Raw genomic sequence first — 15,471 nt, 5'->3', positions numbered from 1 at the left:
GGATATTAAAATCTTCTATTGTAGTATTGCTGTTGATCTCGCCCTTTATGTCCATCAAAATCTGCTTTATATATTTAGGTGCACTTATATTAAGCGCATAGATATTTACAATGGTTATATCCTCCTGTTGCATTGCTCCTTTATCATTATGTAGTGACCTTCTTTTTTTTTTTTTTTTTTTTTTTAATTTTTCTGAAGCTGGAAACAGGGAGAGACAGTCAGACAGACTCCCACCTGCGCCCGACCGGGATCCACCCGGCACACCCACCAGGGGCGGTGCTCTGCCCCCCAGGGGGCGACGCTCTGCCCATCCTGGGCGTCGCCATATTGCGACCAGAGCCACTCCAGCGCCTGAGGCAGAGGCCACAGAGCCATGCCCAGCACCCGGGCCATCTCTGCTCCAATGGAGCCTTGGCTGCGGGAGGGGAAGAGAGAGACAGAGAGGAAAGCGCGGCGGAGGGGTGGAGAAGCAAATGGGCGCTTCTCCTGTGTGCCCTGGCCAGGAATTGAACCCGGGTCCTCCGCACGCTAGGCCTACGCTCTACCGCTGAGCCAACCGGCCAGGGCCTGTAGTGACCTTCTTTATCCCTTACTATAGCCTTTGTTTTAAAGTCTATTTTGTCATATATAAGTATTGTTACCACAGCTTTTTTTTATTTCCATTTGCATGAAATACTTATTTCCATCACTTCACTTTCAGTCTATGTGTTTTGTAGACAGCATGTGTACGGGTTCTGCTTTCTTATGCACGCAGCTACCCTATGTCTTTTGATTGAAGCATTTAATCCATTTACACTTAAGGTTGCTGCCAGGAGCCGATCCACTAATACTGGCTAACTAAGTCACAGCAGGAGAAGATCCACAACTGCTGGTTGACAAAGTCACAGCAAAAGAAGACCAATGACTGCTGGTTGATAAAGTCACCGCAGTGAAGACCAACAGCTGCGGGTTGACAAAGTCACCACAAAGGAAAGGCACAACGATACTTCCCCCTTTAATCTTTTGAATTAATCTGGCCTTATATCCCCCCTTTTCTGGGTGTGTGCTATTATTTATAGCACAGGGCTAATAGTACCGTGCTTTCCCTGTAGATTTGTAATAATTTCTTTGAAATTGAGACAGAATGTGTAAGTTCCATAGAAAAGCCTGTAAGCCCCTTGAACTGGGCTCATAAACATAAGAGGCTGGCCATGGTATCCCTCATAAAGGGTTAAGTTTGTAGGAGAATTTCTTTTTATTAATCATGTTAGAAAGAATAAAGTTAGAACTTAACTAGTGTATAAATATAGTTAATAAATAAAGTTTAACTAGACATTAGAATCTTAGGTAAGGTGTAGTGGAGTGGCCTGTTGCGTGGCCTTGGAGAGAAGCGCAGCTGGCAAGTAAAGAATGTTTTGTTAAAAGACTTGTTTTGTCACTGAAGGCAGTTGCTGGGCTTTTCTCAGTAAAACATTCTCATGAGATTTTTGTATTTTCCAAGAATAAGGAGAGGAATGTGGTGGGATTCATAGCAGCAATAGCAATTAATGCCTTCTGATATTATCTTGCTACTAGCTATCTTGCAGGTGCACTCTATGTATCTTTAAGTAAAAGTTACTCTTAATGCTATGTTAGTTTCTTAAGTAGCAAGTCTTTTGTAGTCTTGTGAAAAAAGAATTAGGACACTACATGAACTCAAGGCTATTTGCCTGAGCAAGCGGTGGTCCTTTGCTAGTCCTTGATGATTTAGTCTGCTATCTCTTTCTGTGCCCTCGACTCACAACAACAGTAAAATAGAGTTATTGATTAGTACTAATCTTTTAGAAGTTTGTACCAATATTGTTATTACTATTCAAGTTATTGTATAACTGTACTTTGAATAACTTACCACCTGACTTGTAGCTTATAGATATGAATTAACTGTTATCTAGAAATATGTAACCATAGTGAAACTAAAACAATGATGTATTCAAAATACCATGTGATTGTAACTTAGTGTGTGTGCATAAAAAGTAATGTTAGACCAGCTATTGGCAGAGATGCCTGGCAGTAAATGCTAACTAGAGAATAAAGAGAAAAAAAAGAATTCGGCTCTCTCACTTGAATTTCGCCGACGCCGTCTCCTCCTGTGGGACCCCTCGATCCCCCCCGGGGCTGGACCCCAGCAGGTTGCTATTGATATGTAGCTGTTTATTGCCATTTTATTCTTTAAATCTACAACCCTCTTTTTCTAGATTTTTTTTTCCTTTGCTCTTTTTACAGCAGGCCCCTTAACATTTTTTGCAGTACTGGTTTGGTTGTAATGAATTCCTTGAGTGTTTCTTTGTCTGAGAAACTTTTTATTTCTCTTTCAATTTTTTAATGATAGCCTTGCTGGATAAAGAAGTCTGGTTGTAGGTTCTTGCTTTGCATCATTTTGAATATTTCTTGTCAATCCCGTCTGGCCTCCAGTGTTTCTGTTGAGAAGTTGGATATCATCCTTATGAGGGCTCCTCAGTAGATAATTAACTATTTTTCTCCTGCAGCTTTTAGTATTCCTTTTTTGTCTTTTAATTTTGGAATTTTAATTATTATATGTCTTGGTATAGGCAAGATATGGTGGGTTCCTCTTTAATGGAACTCTGGGCTTCTTGAACTTGTGTGACATTTTCCTTCATCAATTTAGGGAAGTTTTCAGCTATGATTTCTTCAAACAGGTTCTCTATCCCTTGTTCGTTCTCTTCTTATTCAGTAACCCCTACTATGTGGATGTTGTTTCTATTCATGTTGTCCCAGAGCTCTTTTAGAGTTTCCTCAGACTTTTTGAGCCTCTTTTCTTTTTGCTGCTCTGCTTTTGTGCTTTCATTTATCTTTTCCTCTAAATTGCTGATTCAATTCTCTGCTTCATCCAGCCTGCTGTTAATCTACACTGGGCCTGAGAGAAGGTCCGTTCAAATGGTCAGGTTTCCCTGCATCCTGTCTCCTGCAGCCTCTTTTTGCTGGCTGCTTTTTGGGCTCCGCAATTGAAGAAACCTCTGGTAGAATCTAGAGCCTGGGTAATCCAGGGATTAGGAAGAGTGGTGGGTGTGGCTCTTGCCCCTCAGCCCCAGCTGTCAATCTGTCCAGAATTTTGTTACAGACCTTGTATGGTGTGGCCTCCAGTATTCCAGTGGGTGTGGCCTCTGAGACCCAGAGGTGTGGTCTCCCCACTTTCCGGAGAGCTTCAACTGAGTCTGCCGTGAAGTGGAAGCACCAGTTATAGTCTCAGGAGAGTGTGGGGGAAGCTCTGGTCTCAACACCAGAAAACTGAGTCACTGACATGCCCCCTGCTTCTAGCCTCTCCGAACAGCCATTGTCTTGACTGGGATAGGAGAGACTCCCGAGGGTGGAGCATCTGCTTTACCCCAGGCTGATGCCACTCAAAGGGGACTGCTCCACCAAAGAACGATGGCAACTGATGTACTGGAGAATGACTAAGCACAGGGGTTCCAGTGGCAGTCCCCCACAGTGTCTCTCCCTGGGTCTCCAAGTTTACATTCTCATCACACAACTCCCGTACTCTCTGTTCTCCCCACCAGAGCCCCAGGTAAGTGGCTGTGAATGAGGTTTTCTGTGCGAGTCCTTTAAGACAGACTCTGTCTGAGAGCTCTGTCTCTTTCTCACAGACAGAAACCCAGCTCTTTTCACAACTAAATGCTTTCTGGGTGCCTCTTCTAGGCTCTGGGGGCTCTAGTCTGGGGCTCCCAGCCTGGGGCTGAGCACCCACACCTCTCAGGGCAAACCTCCCTGCAGTGAGAGTTTCTCCAGACTCTTAGCTGCCGCTCGCTCCTGGGAGCCAGGCAACCCTTTCCATGTCTCTGTCCTTCCTACTAGTCTCAGTTTGGCTCCTTCGCTGATCCTTGGTTATAGACTTCTCTCAGTTTAGTCCAAAGTTGGTTTTTCAAAATGATTGTTCTTAAATTAAGTTGTAATCCAATGTGGTCCTGGGAGATGGCAGTTGGAACGTCCGCCTACTCCGTCTCCATTTTTGTTTTTCTCATATATTGTCTTTTTAAAAAAATATTATATTTATTCATTTTAAAGAGAACAGTGTGGGGGGGAGAGCATGAAGCATCATCTCTCATATGTGCCTTGACCCAGCAAACCCGGGGTTTCAAACTGGCAACCCCACTGTTCCAGATTAATGCTTTATCCACTATGCCACCACAGAGTAGACTATATTGTCTTTGATAATAGCCATCATAGTAGGTGTGATGTGATATAACATTGTGGCTTTTTTTAGAGGAGTGGAAGGGAGATAGACTCCCACATGCCCCCTAATTGGGATCCACCCAGCAACTCTCATCTGGGGCCAATGCACAAATACTGAGTCCAAGCTCACTATTCTCAGGGGCAGAAGCCCAATCGAGCCACTGGCTACCTGAGGGGGACAGAAGCAGATGGTCACTTTTTTTGTGTACCCTACCGGGAATTGAAACTGGAACATTCATATGCCCTGTGGACACTCTATCCACTGAGCCTACCAGCCAGGACCAAAATGTAAAATATTTAAAAAAATAATTTTGTACTCACTAGATGTTGAAATGATCATTTTTAAAAGAGTAGGTTACATAAAGCATTATGAAAATGAATTTCATCAGTTTGTTTTTCCTTTTTTATTGTGGATTCTAGATCATTTAAAATTGTGTATGGTGGCCTGCCCTGTCCTTCCCAAGATATAAATCATCCCTTGTTTCCAAGCTGAATATGTTCATACAAGTCACCTACCTGTCTGATCACTACGTGTTCGCCATTTAGTAAGGTTCCTGGTCAGCAGATCCACTGCCACAGTGTCTCAGTGCTTATATTCAAGTCACCCTTGTTTTACTAAAAACTGGCCTCAAAGCCATGCATGTAAAGTTTATTATAGTACGTATATTGCTATAATTATTTTACTTGTTGTTGGTTATTGTTGTTACTCTCTTACTGTGCCTAGTTTACAAATTAAACATTGTCATACGTGTGTAGGGTAGGGAAAAAGCACAGTGTACTTAGGGTTTGGTACTACCTGGGTTTCAGGCTTTCACTGGGGGTCTTGGAACACATTCCCCATGAATAAGGCAGGACTAGTGTATATTATTGTCCGTCTAAAAAATTCTAAAAGCACAGCAATTGTTTATTGTATTTAAAAATTTCTGGCTCTTTCCATGCCCCCTCTGGTATTGACAGAGGTGACTTAAGTGCGTTCAAGATTAGGCTCCCCCTATTACTCACAGCCGGGGTGGAGGAAGGCATTGCTTCTGGAGGGGTAATGGATGTTACCACTGCTTTACAAGAGGTGCTGAGACTGCGCGCATACACAGTGGCCTAGCACGCGGAATTCACGGTTACCTTAGACGAGCTCCATGCCCATCTCTGTGTGGCTTTGAATTCATGAAGGTAGGTTCTGTGTCTTATTTTAACTTTTTGAATCTCTAAAACTCAGTGACTTAGATATAGTAAACCCCTAACAAAAAGTGAGGGAATAAATAAAGAAGTGATCTAAACCGGCCCTGGCTGGTTGGCTCAGCGGTAGAGCATTGGCCCAGCATGTGGAAGTCCCGAGTTCAATTCCTGGCTAGGGCACACAGGGAAGCGCCTATCTGCTTCTCCACCCCTCCCCCTCTCCTTTCTCTCTATCTCTCTCTCTATTTCTCTCTCTCTCTTCCCCTTCTGCAGTCAAGGCTCTATTTGAGCAAAGTTGGTTCCGGTGCTGAGGATGGCTCCATGGCCTCCACCTCAGGCACTAGCATGGCTTTGGTTGCAGTGGAGCGACACCCCAGATGGGCAGAGCATTGCCCCTGTTGTGCATGCTGGGTGGGTCCTGGTCGGGTGTATGCAAGAGTCTTTCTGACTGCCTTCCCACTTCTAACTTTGGAAAACAAAACAAAAGATTCCACTAGAACCTGAGCAGGAAGACTGTGGAAGAACGTAAGGACAAGAATGGGAACACCTAGCAATCCAGTTAGAAGGAAAGCATGTGTGTTCTGAAATCTCATGCACAGGGGACTTGCTAAACCACACTGACAAACAAGAGACCCTCAGAAGGTATCACAGAAGTAAAGTATTGAATGGCTCCACATTCAATGTGCATCACATGTTGACAGCAGTGAGTCTGGGCAATAATAATTTCTATCAGATGACTGTATTTTAAAGATTTAGATCTATACGTTACTTGTTAATGGAATTCATGAGGAAATCCTCTCACAAAGGAACAGTGCATATTTACTGTCAATAAGTTTATCCTTTTCTGAGTTATATTCACAATGGTATGAAATATTGGTTCTGTCAGCTTCTTACAACTTACAGGTTTATGCTAAGGAGGTGCTTCAGGATGGGGAACAGACAGGCCAGAAAGACCTATACCGTGATTACAGGTCCAGAAAAAGAGCCTTGTCTCTGGGGAAGACAGAGGACCAGAGATTAAGTTCAAGTGCATGATCAGTGACTGAAAAGATCACACCTACATATTGAAATCCCAAGAAAAACCCAGGTTGCCAAGCTCAGGTGAGCGTCTCTGGTGACTGAAACGCACGTGTGTGCTGTGAGGGAGGCCCAGACCTCGGGTACGGAAACTGGCTACCTGGGAGCGTCCCGCACACCCAGTGATCCCAGTTCCCAGGACGCTTTCCTCCATCACCCAGTGTCCACATGATGGGCTCCTCCTTCTCCAGGCCCATCTCATTTAACAGCTTTAGCTCTTCTTCCCTTCTCTTCTTCCCCCCAGAAATGTCTACAATTTCCTCATTTCTTCTGCATGCTTCCTACTTTACCACAAATTCCAGATTTGTCTTGTACCACATAAAACTGCAATTGGAGGTTGTGAAAGGAGTCCTGTTGGGGATAAAGTAGTGAATACTGTGTGATCTCTTGTGCCTGAGTTTCCGCTGGTCACAGCCCTTTTCCAGGAAAGCATGTCTTGAGGAGTCCCTTGTCTTTTATTCTGGGTTTTACATTTTTGTCTCTGTGTCCACATGCTGTCTTCCTTCTTCCTACTCTTCCTGGTCTCCTTCCTTAGTAGCGTCCCCTGCTTTTCTGCTTTCAGACTCTAGCTGAAGATCTGAGCCAATGTCTATTGTGTTTTCTACATATGTGGAAATTAAGTCGGGATATTCAAAGTTATGAAATTTAGATGAGGCCCTGGCTGGTTGGCTCAGTGGTAGAGCATGGGCCTGGTGTGTAAAGGTCCTGGGTTTGATTCCCGATCAGGGCACACAGGAGAAGTGACTATCTGTTTCTCCATTCCTCCCACATCCCCCATTTCTTTCTCTCTCTCTCCTGCAGCCATGGCTCAATTGGTTTGAATGCATCGGTTTGGGCACTGAGGATGGCTCCATGGAGCCTACACTTCAGGCACTAAAAATAGCTTGGTTGCGAGCATGACACCAGAAAGGGATTACCAGGTGGATATTGGTCAGAGCACATGCGGGAGTCTGTCTCTCTGTCTTCCCTCCTCCTCCTCTCATTTGGAAAGGAAGAAAAAAAAAGAAAATTGGTTGTATAATCACAACCTGCTAGGCAACATGGATATTAACAGTGAACAGGTAATCAGTCTGATACAACCACACATATCATGAAGGTGAGAATGTCATCTTTATTATATTTCTTAAGAGATGCATTGCACTGTCCTCTTTAATGATCTAAAGTAACACGCAAACATGTCATCATGGCAATTTAAAAAATTACAACTGAATTCTTACAATTAAATAATAAATACCAAAAAATAAATACGTATATTTATAAGACTATGGTGGAACTACCCACCTAGTGGAAAGAGAATTAATGTTATATTATTATAATAGAGAAAACCACAGAAATCTATTGTAAAAATGTAAACAAAATTATATTTACATATGATAAGTCATTATAAAACTAGATACAGCATGTTTTCAAAACTATGTCTGTTATGAACTCTTTAACATAACTATATAAATATTAAATATAAAAATAAATATAATAATACTAGGGGCAACATTTAAAAATAAACCAATAAAATTTATAACATACATTAACCTATCACAATCCTATGATTCTAACTTTATATTTTTAAAGTGTTTTTCTCTGATTCTTAGTCCCTCAACTACACCTGCAGATGGCTCTAGACGGTTGAAAAGATGTGTATAAAATATGGGACCTCCAGCTTATATCAGAGGAGAGATTTGAATTTAACAATCTGAAATTTGGGGCAGTGTCTTAGGAGGGAGGGATCCTACAATAATCCTATTATCCTATAGTCCTTCTACGAGAGCAGGATGTCTTAACTCTTCAGCTCATTTGATATTATTCTAATTTTGCTCGATTGTTTGCACAGGAGGCTCCTCTTTCCTGTCCTTGTGTCTGCCATTAGCCTCCAGATGGTCATTCTGCTGAAAACTCAAATCTCTTCTGGGCTGAGTGATCTAGAAGAGGAGAAAGAGATGGATGTCACATTTCAAAAAGGCAACTCTCCAGATAGAAAGACTATTTAAATTCTCGATCAATTCTAATAAGAGTTTAGGCTAACCTGTAAATCTGAGTTTATCTCTAATCTTTCTCAACCCAACTCTTTTTTTTTTTTTCCTGAAGCTGGAAATGGGAGAGACAGTCAGACAGATTCCCGCATGCGCCCGACCGGGATCCATCCGGCACACCCACCAGGAGCGATGCTCTGCCCACTAGGGGGCGATGTTCTGCCCCTCCGGGGGGTCGCTCTGCCGCGACCAGAGCCACTCTAGTGCCTGGGGCAGAGGCCAAGGAGCCATCCCCAGCGCCTGGGCCATCTTTGGCCACTCCAATGGAGCCTCGCTGCGGGAGGGGAAGAGAGAGACAGAGAGGAAGGAGGGAGGGTGGAGAAGCAAATGGGCACTTCTCCGCGCTTCTCCTATGTGCCCTGGCCGGGAATCGAACCCAGGTCCCCCGCACGCCAGGCCGACGCTCTACCGCTGAGCCAACTGGCCAGGGCCTCAACCCAACTCTTGAACCATTGCTTTCAGGTGTGATTCTCCAACTTTGAAGACTCAGAGTCTAAAATTATTGAATATTGCAGGTAATCAGCTTTATAGCAAGGACTTTAGATGGTTCTATTCAGGGAGTAAGATGCTGCAAAAGTGTTGCTTTAGCTCACTCACACCTGGTCCTTCTGTACTACTGTACCTAAAACCTTAATGTGTCACCACACTACACACATCACTGACACATTTACATCACAAACCACAAGACCGGATGCTTGATCCCTAATGCTATCCCTGGATCTTAAGTTGAACCAGACTACCTTGTCTAACCTTGGCTAATACTATGGTCTGAGTATTTGTGGCTGCCAGAATTTATAACCTCAAAAATGATGATATTAAGAGATGGCGGCTGGCCCTGGCTGGTTGGTTCAGCAGTAGAGCTTCGGTCTGCCATGTGGAAGTCTCGGGTTTGATTCCCGGTCAGGGCACACAGGAGAAGTGCCCATCTGCTTCTCCAGCCTTCCCCCTCTCCTTCCTTTTTATCTCTCTCTTCCCCTCCTGTAGCCAAGGCTCCATTGGAGCAAAGCTGGCCCTGGCACTGAGGTTGGCTCCATGAATGCCCCAGAGGGGCCTAGCATTGACCCCTGGTGGGCATGCTGGGTAGATTTCGGTCAGGCGTGTGCAGGAGTCTGTTTGCCTTCTCGCTTCTAACTTCGGAAAAATATAAAAAATAAAAATAAAAGAAAATAAAAATAAAATAATTAAAATAAATTAAATAAATAAATAATTAACTAAAAGGGATGGTTGCCTTTGGGAGGTGATTAGGTCCTTGGGTATAGTGATTATGAATTATTGCCCTCGTAAAAGACCCCAGAGAGGTGCATTGTCCCTTCCAATGTGTAAGGACATGGTGAGAAGGTGGCCATCTGCAGCACAGATGACAGTCCTCAGCAGAGCCTGACTGTGCTGGCACCTGATCTCAGACTTGCAGCCTCCAGAACTGTGAGAAATAAATGTGTGCTGTGTATAAGCCCCCCAGTCTGGGCTATTTTGTCCCAGCAGCCAGAATGGACTAAGCTAGTTCCCAAGATTTAAACCAAAACTTTGCTTAATCCTGTGCCCAAACCCGTCACTCTAATGTATCTATCGTAGAAAGGCATACAGGATCTAGTATTTCTCAAACTTCCCTCATTCTGACAGACTTCCTTGACCATAAACTTGAGGAGGGAATTGTGTAATTGTGCAAGAGGAGAGCTTGATGGGTCAGGGCAAATGAAGAACACACAAGTGATCTGGCCATGGCCATTTGTTTGAGGGTATATTAGGATGAAAGTATAGCTGGTCATGAAGTATGTCATATTTTTGAATATAGAGACTATTCTATCTAATATTCTATTGTTTCAATAAGTATCCACGCTGGGATTTCAGAGAGATAGAAGGCCCAAGTAAATTAACAACAGAAAGTCAAAACACAAGATATGGAAAAAATGGAAAACTTCACTTTTCACAAAACTCAACATTTCAAGAAAGCTAATATATGGACCCTGTTACTTTGGTTCAAATGATTTCAGCCCAATCATGAGGTCTGGCTCCCACACGTGCCACCAAGGTACGTGAATGTGGTCGTCAGCCTGTGTCCTGGAGCCTGTCAGAGCCTGGCTATGTGCCTGGGGTGTCCACTTCACAGTGTGTGGAATGGTGAGGGGGACGGGCAATGAGCGAGGATCCACCAATCGGATTGCTGGGATTTCCTAAGTAGACAACAAATCATTCCGTCTGTACCCATGAGGAGACCACCTTCCTTCAGACCCACCTTAGCCTCAGTGGCCTCAGAAATAAGGGTGCGATCGCGCCCCCACACCCAGAGCTCTGGATCAAAAGCCTGGATCTGGAAAGAGAAACAGCCCCCTGAGAAGATGATGACTCTCCAGATGGACCTCGTCCCACCCCTTGTCCAGCCCCCAATTCTGTCTCAGCCTCAAATCCCAAAGCTAATCCCCAGGATCCCTTCTGTCTCCAATGTGGCCGCCTCCGCCAAGTCCCCACAGCCACCTACCTCCTCACACTCTTCCCGGGTGACCCACGCCCTGTAGCCCATGGAGCGGAAGAACTGGAATCGCAGTTTTTGGAATGAGCGGCGCTGAGCGAGGTGGTGCTCCCCATAGAGGAAGGGAAGGATGGCCTGCTTAGGGGCGTGGTAATGCTCCTGCATATCCAGAGCCAGGTAGCTGAGGACAGACACCAGGTGGCCAGTCAGCAGCAGGAGAGGAAGGACCCCTGGCTGAGGCCAGTTGCCCAAAAGGACAGGACTTCCAGGAGCCCTATCTAGTGTCACAGGGTGCCACCCAGTCTTCAAGAGGCCACTGCTGAGCAGGGACCTAAAGGGCACCTCTCATACCTGGATGATGAACATAAAATCCTACAAGGAAGCCGGCTCCTTTCCTTTAACCTGCTGTGTGCGCACGCACCAGTCTCATAGTGCAAGTACCTATGCTGCTCCCGTGGGCGGCCCTGACCGGTCCTTACTGTATTCACCGCTTTCCTACCAAATGACTCATACAGGACTTGCTGTGGTGGTGCATTAACTCAAGAAACTTCTTGAATTCTCTTCTTCCCCTCACGTTCCTTGGCACTGAGATGCAGTTTATAAGTTTTCATAGAATGAGTGAGTGAATGAGTGCTTTGTCTCATAGCAAGTGCAAACCTGATAATCTCAGACTCAATGTAATGTAAGCATCTGCAAAGTGATAAGAATTGTACTATTTAAGAAGCCATCTATATACTGACAGGTGCTGCCTTCAACCGGGTTCTAGTTTAATGGGATTGGCAAAAGAGAGGAAAGGGCATTAAAAATAACTCATTTAAAATAGCACATTTTAATGGAATTCTAATTAGAGTGCTACTGGAATGCAGGTTAGTGGGTCAGAGAGGGTATCCAAAGATTTTGGTGTTTGAACTGTTTTTAACAAAATGTCTTTTATTCAGATATATATGTGTAAAAATACCTAGACGGAAAATACAATAGGAAAAAAAATAACAGGGAAGGGTGTTTTGGAGGAGCCTTGCAACAAAGAATGGAATATCAGGGTGGTAGGGAAGTTTGATGGAGATCCTAGAGAGAGCAGAATTCAAATTGAAAACTCTTGCCTTGATTTAGAACAAAATTAGTGAAATTGTTGGGGGGTTGAATTGGTTAACTTGTGATCTGCAAGGATTTTCAGAAAGATTTGTAAGAAATTTCGGCAGGGAGCATTTTACAATACATAAAAATGTGCTATTTAATGGAGGTGTGAAATGAGGAGGAAGACCTCTACGTTTGGTGTTGTTATGAGGGGGAAACAGAGATACAGGAGAGAGAGGAACTGGACACGGAGAGTCTAACGCCTGTTTGCTAGGCGGCAGGGTGGTATCATTTGTTTATGAAGCATCTGTTTTCTTCTCCTTTGTTCAGCCTTTCAAAAAACGTTTATTCATATTAGAGACAGAGAAAGGGAGAGGCAGAGAGAGGAATATCTAAATCTATCTGTTCCTGTATGTTCCCTGAGTGGGGATCGAACCAGCAAGCTCTGCTGATTCCAGACAATGTTCTAACCAACCGAGCTATCCATCCAGGGCCTGCTTTGTTCAGCATTTTACCTGACATTTAGGTTGCTGGCTTTTGCAAAGAACACTGTAAAAAACATTACAGTTTTTACTACAATCTTAATGGTTTTTTACACAGAGTGAACCGTACAAATAGATTTTTTAAAAAGGTGAAAGTCAGAGACCCACTCCCCTCCCTCCATACTCCCAGGGTTTGAATATTGAGTGAAGGGATTGAAAATAATACTCACAGGGCCAGGAAGAAATGAATTCGCTGGTACTGCCAGGAGTGGAGGCCCGCGCGGCTGAAATAAGCCACCACCATGGACAGCAGATACTGAGGGAAAGAGGGAAATACATACATAAAAGAGGGCTCACACCCTGAAAGAGGAAGCGCAGTGGGATAAGGGAGAGGCTGATGCTCCCAGGATGGCAAGTGCTGAGTGTTCAGGGCAGGTGTTAGGACCTCTGGCGTCAGGAGGGTATTTGCTAACCTGGAGCAAAGGGGAGTCCCCAGGCGCTGTGAGGAGACCTGATGTGCTAACAACCATGGAGGCAAGCCTTGGGCTCTCATCCCAGAGGAGCCATCCTAGTGGCAGGGACCCCCCACACACACACTCCCATCACCCCACTCCCTACCCCCATCCACACTGTAAGAATCCCCTTGGTCCCTGAGGGGAAGCGGTGACAAGGCATCAGGTCGGGGAGAGAACCCTGGGCACGGAAGGCTCTCTGTGCCCGAGGACAGATGGTAGAGCAGGGATACACCCTACCTTGTCAGAGATCATCAGATTTTTGTCCCAGGCCAGGAATTTCTTAATGACAGGATCCTCTATGAAAAGAGGGCTTATGTTAGCTTGACCAGAACAGGGTTGCCATGGGAGCGTTGCAGGAAAAGAGGGAACCATGCCCCGCTTGGGGGAGTTTTAGGATTGTGACTGAGGGGGAGGCTAATGGGAGGAAGGACAGAAGAGATTGTTCCCTGAGCCAGGGAATGTGGTGACCACCATCCCCATTTACCCAGTCTGGGGTGATTGAGTGACAGGTAGGATGTCAGCAGCATATCTGCATGATTTAGATCTTTAGTAATGAGTGATGCTCCCTCATCGTGAGTGAATGTGCCCCTGCCAATGTCCCAGCACTCAGCCATTGTCTCCATTGACAGTCACATCGGGCTGGGAAGATGGCTTTATCGTCCCTTATAAGATGAAGGTCTTTATTTCAAAAGGCCAGTCTCAGAGGTACAATTGAAACTGAGCTTTCTTTTCGCAAGTGCAGACCCTTTTACAGTCCAGCCTAACACTGTATCATTTGTAAATGTCCCTGATGAGCGATCAATACCGACTTCTCCTAAGATAGAGAGCTTACGAACTAGCAGAGCAATTTTTTTCCATTGGAAAAGAGTAGCTACATGAATACATTTTTAAGGGATAGATTGGAGGGTGCTCTCCGGGGTCCCCTCCTACCGAGCAGCCTGGTGAAGGCCTTATGGTGCTCGGGTAGCACTGAAGACCGCCTGTGCCTCTTCAGCTTCATCTTGAGCCCACACAGCGTGTCCACGACCCAGACGTCCTGAGCCCCAGGGGCAGCCTCCTCTCTCTCCTCCTCTGTTGACCCCTCCCTCTTCCTCTTCCTGTCAGCAGACTGAGGCTGGGGGCTGAAATCTACATGGGGGGCTGAGGAAAGAAACCAGGCTACAATATAAAGTCTTTGCCTTTGGAATTCAGCTACTGGTCCATTAAACCCATCCCCACTCCATCCCACCTATTTTTCTCCCCAATCCCAGTGAGCAAACCTGTCCATCATCTCCGTGTCACAGACAACTGGCCTTCTCCCCAGCCATCTCTCCATCTTTCTCCTTTGGCGAAATCTACCTGACCCCCCATTCATCCTGCCATTGTTCTATGAATCTGTCCTCAAAACTCCTCCTTGTTTAAAGATTATTTCTCCTATTGGGGGGGAATGAAAGGAACTCTCTACTGTTTTCTCCCTTCCCATCTCTCATGCTGGATCTCATCTCCTAACCCTCCTTCCTTGCTTCCCAGGCTTTTTCTTCATGGGGATATGCTCTTCCCCAGCTCCTGTGATCTCCACTAATCTCTGGTTTTCTGAATCTCTCCTTTCTTTCACACACACTCTCACAGGTCTCCCTTCCTCCTCACTGGTCAGCCCTCTCCAATCCCCTCTGTCCCTAGTTTCCTCACCTGATGGTCCTGGCAAGACTTCAACCACTCTCACCTCCAAAGGGTACCCTGAGGACCTAGGCTGGGGACTCTGCTTCTCAGACTGGAAACTTGATTCACAATTGGCCATGGTTTTTTCCTAACTCTTTCTTTTCGGGTACCTAGACTCTAAACTCTTCTGGGTTTTCTATGAACACACTGTTCTCTCAACTGATCCGCAGCTTAGAATGGAGAAAACCTCCAGTAAGATGCTGTTGGCACACCTCTGTTGCCAAGCACCACGGAATCTGGTCCTTCCAATCAGGAAGGTCGGAGGCCTCTGAGGTCATCGGTCATTCCAACTGGGCAACATGTTTGAAGGATGCAAACACGTGTAAGTGTCATGTGTGCACTTGTCCTGAAGCTTGGGGGCAAACACTGTCTCCTACCACTGACCCCACAACTTCTGACCAGCTTCCAAAACCATCCTCCTGTGTCAGCATCAGTTCTTACCCCTCCCTCGGGGATGCTGCGTTCTCTCCATTCTGAGCTTGAAATATGTTGGGCTCCTCCTTTCCCATTCCTATTCCAGAGCGTAGTTAGGTGGAAGAGGGAGGGGACAGGGACATTTAGGGAAAACAAAAATTCTAAAACCTTTTGAAAATGAAATCAGTGTTTAAAAAAGATCCCAGGTACATTGACTTTTCAAATTAAAAGTTTACTTTAAAACCATCCATTTGGCAAAGCCTGATGGTTGCAGACACAATATACAGGATTCTGTAACGGGGGCACGAATCCTGTATGCTTAGGCAAGTTTCAGT

At 45.1% G+C, this 15,471-nt stretch overlaps 1 protein-coding gene across 1 annotated transcript; it reads right to left on the bottom strand.

Moving 5' to 3' along the window:
* Positions 1 to 8,261: 8,261 nt before the first annotated feature.
* On the bottom strand, positions 8,262 to 14,801 carry LOC136313607 (speedy protein E4-like). Its single transcript, XM_066244125.1, has 7 exons — positions 14,693 to 14,801; positions 13,955 to 14,164; positions 13,262 to 13,320; positions 12,740 to 12,825; positions 10,963 to 11,134; positions 10,720 to 10,794; positions 8,262 to 8,375 (listed from the first exon to the last, which is right to left on the bottom strand). The coding sequence occupies exons 1-7, from the start codon at positions 14,799 to 14,801 to the stop codon at positions 8,262 to 8,264; spliced, it is 825 nt and encodes a 274-aa protein (XP_066100222.1).
* Between the last annotated feature and the right edge of the window lie 670 nt (positions 14,802 to 15,471).

This window comes from Saccopteryx bilineata, chromosome 9 (genome assembly GCF_036850765.1).
Source record: "Saccopteryx bilineata isolate mSacBil1 chromosome 9, mSacBil1_pri_phased_curated, whole genome shotgun sequence".
NCBI classification, from domain to species: Eukaryota; Metazoa; Chordata; class Mammalia; order Chiroptera; family Emballonuridae; genus Saccopteryx; species Saccopteryx bilineata.
The sequence above is the reverse complement of the archived record's forward strand: the minus strand, read 5'-3'. Positions and strand labels throughout refer to the sequence as shown.

Excerpts from the sequence above, each read along its gene's own strand:
- LOC136313607 (XM_066244125.1), bottom strand. The coding sequence starts at position 14,801 with ATGGCCAATTGTGAATCAAGTTTCCAGTCTGAGAAGCAGAGTCCCCAG. Across the intron at positions 13,321-13,954 it reads GGCCTTCACCAGGCTGCTCG|AGGATCCTGTCATTAAGAAA; the intron begins GTAGGAGGGGAC and ends CTCTTTTCATAG. Across the intron at positions 12,826-13,261 it reads ATCTGATGATCTCTGACAAG|TATCTGCTGTCCATGGTGGT; the intron begins GTAGGGTGTATC and ends TCTTTCCCTCAG.